Consider the following 7,644-nt stretch of genomic DNA (forward strand, 5'->3'; position numbering starts at 1 on the left):
TCCACTGATCGCCTGCTCCGGCAGTTTGGTTGTTTTCAACCAATTCCAGAAGCACCTCGCAATATGGACAAGTTGCATAGCTTAGATAGACGCAGCAAGACAGATATAGATTGGCTGGTGAGGCATCATGGGTGGGTCATGTTGTGGGAGGATCGACATCGGCGTCTTCCACGTAGAGAGCCCATTTTTACTGACTTCCTGATGTATGCTGAGGATTATTATGAGTGGTTCAACAGTAACGGGAAACTGTTTCTACTTCCCGAGGATGCACAAGGGTAGATATTTCCACGACGTCGACAGAGACGTTCACCGACACAGCACCATCATCCCCCGACTCGTGGACGGAGAGCGGGTGCTTCCGGTTCATCCTCAACAGCACAAGCAGGACCTTCCCAGCAGCCACCGCAGCCATATATGATGCCGCAGCCATATATGATACCGCCATCGCCTTTCCATTACCATATGCCACCGCCGCCTTCACCCGATTTTACGACCCCGCCACCGCCACCGTCACAGATGACCCCTCTGGAGGCTATTATGGGTACTTGGGGTTCATATGCTGGATATTTGGCAGGTTCAGCCTCATCACCCATGGCCGTAGCACAGACACCGCCTCCTGTACAGTTTTCACACTCAGCGATGTCTGGGTTTTATGAGTTTTCCCAGTTTTCACAGGCCTGTGGGATGGTCAGTCATACACCTCCAGGGTCCTTATTCTACGGAGGTGCTTCATCGTCATCAGCTCCTCATGTACCTGTGCAAGATGACGACGACGACGACGACGATGACGGTGATGATGATGACAATGAGGAGTCAGAACCAGTGATACGAAGAAATCCTCCTCGAGACCGACAGCCACCGCCCTGCGGAACATTCGCGTCGCAGGCATCGATAGATTTTGTTTTTTATTATATTTGTATTTACTTTATTTTGTTAAATTGTAATTTTTTTATTATTTCTCATTTAATACTTACTTTATTTTATTAAATTTGTTTGACTTTTTTATTGTATTTCAATTCGTTTTTTTTATTACCATTTAATATCAGTTATTGTAATTTGGTTATCATTTACCATTTAATACTTATTGTTATTAGTTTGTTAAAATTTAATGATTGTGTTTGTTTTTTAATCTTCATCGATGATTATCAAATGACATTAACTTGAAGTAAATGAAAATTAAAGTAGAAGAATTATTATTTAACAATAAAATACAACATTTCCTCATCAATTGTTACTTGATGACAACAGAAGTGGACATTTTTTTTCTAGTGTGTCCTGGTTTCTACAATGTCCACATCTTCTGTCTTGTCTAGATCTTTCTCTAATATCCATATCGCAATGAATTCGATTGGATTTTGGACAACCACACTCCCTCAATAAACTCGGATTTGGTATAATCGGAAGCCAATCTTGAACCTCACCAGGGTCTTTGTCATTACCTATGGGGGGAAACTCAAATTCGTATACCTTAAAAACTTCAGATAGTAGGTATACGGGATCCACAAAATGGTTATAGTCTTGACGTGTATGCGAGCAAGCTGCTATCACATGAGAGCATGGATACTTCAGAGCCTGAAAAAACCCGCAGTCGCACGTTCTGTCCCTTAGATTTACTCTTAACGACACAACTTCAATCCCTTGAAGAGGTCGCGGCAACTCTGTGACATGAAACATTTCATGCCTTCTAGAGAAGCTTGTTACAGACATTCCATTTGATGTAGCAATTTTTTTTTGTAGATCTGCAACTAATTTAGGGTGATAGACATGACCGTCTTGCATCCAGGTTTGAGCTTGTCCCCGAGCTTCGCAAAAAGTGCCCCCAAATGAAAATATGTAGTCTTTACCAAAGTCGCTACTGGTAAGTGACGTGCACCCTTTAAGGTTGAATTGAATTGCCTCTGCCAAGTTGGTCGTCATGTTTCCATATCGATATCCACCATCATATGCTTCGTCCATATTTCTTTATCGATGAGGCTGATATAATCATATCCTTCCTCGTTCTTCGCCCGCAACTCTTGAAACATTGATTCAAACGTTCGAGGAAGTAGTTCGTAACCTGAACAAAAAATGTATAACTTACTAACTTGTTGTCTTTGCAAAATTAAAACGATCGAAAGAAAACAAACTTGCTAAGTTTCACTTACCCATGCGCACAATTAATTGCTCACGTACCTTCCATGGTAGTTCGCGGCAATGTGTCGAAGACAATACCTATGTTGGACAAAGGGTGGTACCACATTGGACCCAAAGACTCAATTACTGCTTTGATCCCAGCTCCGCGATCTAAAATGACACAAATGTTTTCCCTCGTGATAACATGTGCCCATAAATTTCGGAGGAAAAAAGCTCAAGAAGCTGTATCTTCTCCTTCGACAATAGAAAAAGCAACTGGAAGAATGTTCCGATTGCCATCTTGGACAACTGCCAATAATAAAACTTGTATTTTACATACAAGAAAGTCTCGTCGATCTGGACCACAGGCTTGCAGTATTTGACAGCATTAACGCATTGTGGGTAACTCCAAAAACCCGGTAAATTGGCATCGATCACGAAGAACTCGATCATTATGGTATGCATAGTAGGTTTTGACACAATTGTCCCAGGATTCAACGTTCGCACCAGCCTAAACCAACCTGGAAGTTCGTTGTAAGATGCATCCCATTTGCCATGAAGTTTGACAATGGCATTTTGTTTTGCCAACCAAGCTTTTTTATAGGAGACAGTGTACCCATACTGCGATTGTATAGCTGAAATCAACACTGCAACAGCTATATGAGAGCTTGCTTTGACCATGGGCATGATGGCTTGGAATATCACTTCAGAGTCCAAGTTGGGATGATCTTGGTTGACCCCTCCAGCACAACATGTGTGAGGACTGTTAGTTCCCATCTGTTGTTTTTCCTCTTCCTCTTCGATACGCGAACCATCCAATTGCATCCGTTTTCGCGCTGGGCACAGTAGCATACATATTTTTCGGTCGTGGAGCGGTCTACTCTGGACTGAACAGAATTACGGATATTGTAATTTTTTATAGCCACCATCGCTTCTTCTTTGCTTGAAAACTCCATGCATAAAGATAACTCACCATTATTTATTAATGAGTAATACCCATAGTCACCGAGATGAGGCATATCCGCAAATTCTGGCCCGTACATTGCACCATAATCAGCTTCATACATGTGTTTAGGAGGGTCAGTTTGTGCCACATTTCCTGGAACTTCATCATCATCGGAGTTGAATTGCGGTGATTCTGGGTCAATGAATAGTCCAGTCTCAACACCATCCGCACCAGGCTCACGAAGCGATTCTTCTGGTGGAGATGATGGTTCCTCCATGCTCTCCACATTTAGGTCGAAGAACCTACTACTTGCACGCCTTCCCCTTGAACTGGAAGGCATATCGACATTGAGATCGAAAAAGCTCGTAGTCGAATGCCTCCCCCTAGAGCTTGAAGCCATCGTGTCAAATGGAAACTACACAGATGGTTGCGTCGATGGCATCTCCATATTAAGGTCAAAGGGATTTGCAGATGAATGCCTTCCCCTTGAACTGGACGCGATGTTGCCATACGGATTGTTCGTGAACCTACCTCGGTACATATCGTAAGGAGTTGCGGATGAATGTCTCCCCATTATGGCATTAAAATCATTACACATTACTGTCGTCGGGCTGTCAACTTGATCAACTTGTTCAGTCAGCCCATAGTGGGAGCTTAATGATTGACCCCGAACAGCACGCACTTGAACAAAATGTGCATACATCTCAATAGCAGTGTCTGAATAATTACTTTAAGCTTCAACCATCATTTCAACATCATCATTGTTCGAAAGTTCAAACGTTGTATAAGTTAATGGCAACAATGATGTTTGAAATCTATACTGCAACGACGACTCTTCTATTACTTCCAACATGAATCTTCCTCGAAATCTTCGTTATCAGCTCCTCAAGAGTTATGTTTATCTTGAATGATATTTTAACACGCTCATTTGATACGAAAACATCGCCGGTTTCATCTTCTCGAATTTCACCATCATAATAAACAATAACTGAAAGTCGCGCCATTATTTGAGTTTAAAAGTGTGGCACTATTAAATCTGCAAAAAAATAAATGAAACAAACCTGATTTAATAAATTATATATAAACGAACATATAACACAATAAAATTTTTACACATCAACGTAAATAAATTAAATAATATAATTTAATATTATTACATGCACTGCAAAACTATTTCGATGTATGCTCCCGCTTTCCAATTTTACAAACACAAAAATTAATTGAAAATAATTAGTATAATATTTTTTTCAAATAATCATAATAAACAATAAATATAATAAAAAATTATAACAAAATTACCTTATAACAAAAAAATCGCACGAACTTCTAAATAAAATATGAGAAGATTGCCAGAATTATTGACTGGTTGACGGAATTGTTGTATTAATTTATAAGTTGAGAGGAGAGATGTGAGAAATTAACCGGCGGAGAATGGTATTTATAGCGAGGAAAGTTATACAAAACGTGGTACCTGATCCGCGCTATATAAAATTATGTCAGAGTAAAGGTATGTCACGGTACCTGCCCCGCGCTATATAAAATTATGTCGGGAGTAAAGGTATAGCGCGGTTCCTGATCCGCGCTATACCCCTACGTGGCGTATAGCGCGCTGCAGGGGCCGCGCTATACCCACGTGGCGCCAGCTCACCGTATAGCGCGGTTCAGGGGGCGCGCTATACCCCACGTGGCGCCAAATCATCGTATAGCGCGGTACAGAGGGCGCGCTTTACTGCTAAGGGTGTTAAATCGGGAAATATAGTCTGACCGGTGTTAGATCGATAATATTACCGGTCACCGGTGATATATCAGGAAAATCTCCGCATATACAAGGATGCATAACAATATGTATTAAGCAGATAACCCTATGAGATGTACAATCAATCAAATTTCCAAGTCAGATTCAAGCATGCAAAGGTATTTTTAAACTCCGACCAAATGCATTTACCATCTCCAGTTCAAACCATTGACAGCGGGATGTAAATGCTACTTAACCATTAGAACAATGAGATTATTATTTAATGTATTTTTTTTATAACTACCGATATCCGATTTATTGATCGATTAATCTAGATTGGGTACTGCAGAGACAAGGATATCCCTCCCAAACATATTACTCCATTCTCAATCGTCAGGATTCGAATCCCTAACCTTGCTAGGGATCTAGTGCCTCATCCCACTAAACCAACTTATTGTTGGTATTTATTATTCAATGTAATTATTTTTTAAAATTTTATTTAAATTAAAATTATGTAGCTTATTATACTATGGACGTGACATTAGAAATTTAAAATTATATATATAACTGCATAGCTACATTTTTTTTACAAACTGTTGCATGAAGGTTTTAATTTGTTTAAACTATAAATTCTTTAACTTACAAATCTATCTGAAACCAATTACAATTTACAAGTGCAAGACCAATTCAGTGATTTGATTGTTTTTTAAATGGATAGCTAAAAATAATTTGTGGCCGATGATTTCGACCACATTTTCGACTAAAATCATTTTGACTTGCGAATTGGTTGCCGAAGCTCCAGTTTTATGACGTTAAAAATAACCCTAACCCATAATGGATCATGTTATTTTAACTAAGAAAATCGGCTTTCAATCACCTTCGAAGGAGTTATACAAAATAGATATATATTTGCTGCTCCTCTATTATTGCTTTTTTTTTTCCAATAAAAGTTATATATTCCAACATTGGCTGACCCTGAGGATGTCTCAGAAGACGAGGAGTATCGCAATCATCTCCGTCAGTTCTTGCCTCTTTGTGGCTGTGGTGGTTGGGGTCGGCGGAAAGAAAGAAACCGAGTTAGACGAAGAAACCACGAATGGGAATAAAAATGCAATGGTCTCTTCCTCCAAGAAGGCGGTCCAGTTGATTTGTGAACCAACGGAGTTCAAGGATACATGTGAAGAACAACTCTCGGAAGAAGCCGGAAATAGGACGGACGTTAGAGACCTGGTTCGAGCAGCGTTTAAGGCAACGATGAAGCATGTGAATCAAGCAGTGGAGAACTCAACGTACCTGAGGGAACTTGAGGAAGATGAAGGGACCAAAAGTGCTTTTGATGCATGCAAAATTCTATTGCATGACACTGTACGCGAACTTGAAAAATCATTTGATGTGGTTGAGGATGTAGATGTCATCAACGTTCATAAACTATTGGGTTATTTGAAGATTTGGTTGAGTGCTACCATTGCTTACCAACAAGCTTGTTTAGATGGGTTCGAAAAAACGAAATCCAAAACCCATGCTTCACGCAAAATGAAGAAGCTTCTCAATATCACGATGCAACTCGGTAGAAATGGACTTGCAATCGCGTGAGTTAGAAGACCAGCTTCAGCAATTGCAGGTTGAGGGACTCTTCGAACGCCGCCGCCGCTGTCGTCTACTCGGAGATGAGGATCGACTCCCGGTTCTCCGCCATTTTGATTGGACTTCGTTTTGAGAAAGGAATGGGAACCGGAATCGCCGTCGTCCACTACTACAAGATGAGGATAGACTTCCGGTTCTCGGCCATTCTGATTGGACTTCGTTTAGAGAAAAGAATCAAGGATGGAATCGTCGTCGGCTACTCCAAGATATTGGGCTAAATATACCAGAAAGAGCTCGGAGACTGTTGTAGGCTGATTTGAAGCCCGATCTTGTCGTGGCCTAGGACGGCAGTGTAGACTGCAAAACCCTAAATGAAGCCAAACAAAAAAATCCCCCCGTAATCCACCAAGGCCTTATTGATACACGTCAAGGAAGGAGTTTGCGCCGAGCATATGGAAATCCCTGCTGAAATGGCGTACGTGGTACTAGTATCGGATATGGTAAAGACAAAAACCCTGATCACGGGAAGTATCAACTCCGGTCCGGATGGAAATCCCACCACCTACTTCACCGCAACATTCGGTAATTATATATATTTATACAAATGCATAGTTTATGATTATGAATATGGGAATGATAATCTTATATATTGGGTTGTAGCTGTGGATGCAAACAACTTCATTGCCAAAAACATAGCTTTCGAGAACTCAGCAGGGCCGATGAAAAAGCAAGCGGTGGCGTTGAACGACAATTCTATGGGGACAGCACCATCTCCGGAACAATCGATTTCATATTCGGTGATGCGTCGGTGATTTTCCAGAATTGCACGTTCCTCGTCCGGAAGCCACAAAAGGGAAAGCAAAACGTTATTACGGCACAAAAGAGAAATGATAGTAAAGAGCCGACGGGGATTGTTATTCATGGCGGCCAAATCATTCCTGCTCCTGAGTTTTCTCCGGTGAAGAAACAGTTCCCGGTATACCTTGATCGCTCGTGGGGGACTCTGTCAACAACGATTATAATGGAAACTTACATCGATGATATGGTGCACCCAGACGGTTGGACAGACATGGCATCGGCTTTGGGAACCAAAAACTGCAAGTACCTCGAGTTCAAAAACAGTTGGCCTGGTGCTGCCACATCCAAGCGAGTTAAATTACCTGGAGTTAAGATGATGACGGAGGGGAACGCTGCTCAATACCTTCCTCCTAAGTTCTTCGACGCCGGTGATGTCTGGATCAAGCGTTCTGGGGTTCCCTGCACTTAA

At 41.3% G+C, this 7,644-nt stretch overlaps 2 protein-coding genes across 2 annotated transcripts; both read left to right on the forward strand.

The window, feature by feature from the left end:
- The first annotated feature begins 5,774 nt into the window (after positions 1-5,774).
- On the forward strand, positions 5,775-6,386 carry LOC120134556 (putative pectinesterase/pectinesterase inhibitor 28). The gene has a single exon (XM_039150995.1). It carries the CDS (start codon positions 5,775-5,777, stop codon positions 6,384-6,386), a length of 612 nt encoding a protein of 203 aa, XP_039006926.1.
- Positions 6,387-6,460: 74 nt separating this feature from the next.
- Positions 6,461-7,644, forward strand: LOC120134564 (probable pectinesterase/pectinesterase inhibitor 23). The gene is made up of 2 exons (XM_039151006.1): positions 6,461-6,570; positions 7,038-7,644. The coding sequence occupies exons 1-2, from the start codon at positions 6,461-6,463 to the stop codon at positions 7,642-7,644; spliced, it is 717 nt and encodes a 238-aa protein (XP_039006937.1).

The sequence above is a fragment of the Hibiscus syriacus genome, unplaced genomic scaffold (genome assembly GCF_006381635.1).
Source record: "Hibiscus syriacus cultivar Baekdansim isolate YM2019G1 unplaced genomic scaffold, ASM638163v2 tig00001818_pilon, whole genome shotgun sequence".
Taxonomy (NCBI): domain Eukaryota; kingdom Viridiplantae; phylum Streptophyta; class Magnoliopsida; order Malvales; family Malvaceae; genus Hibiscus; species Hibiscus syriacus.

What these genes read in the sequence shown, in the direction of transcription:
- LOC120134556 (XM_039150995.1), top strand. Translation starts at nt 5,775, where the DNA reads ATGTCTCAGAAGACGAGGAGTATCGCAATCATCTCCGTCAGTTCTTGC.
- LOC120134564 (XM_039151006.1), top strand. Translation starts at nt 6,461, where the DNA reads ATGAGGATCGACTCCCGGTTCTCCGCCATTTTGATTGGACTTCGTTTT. An exon ending in AAGATGAGGATAGACTTCCG is followed by an intron (nt 6,571 to 7,037) that starts GTTCTCGGCCAT and finishes ATTGGGTTGTAG; the next exon opens with CTGTGGATGCAAACAACTTC.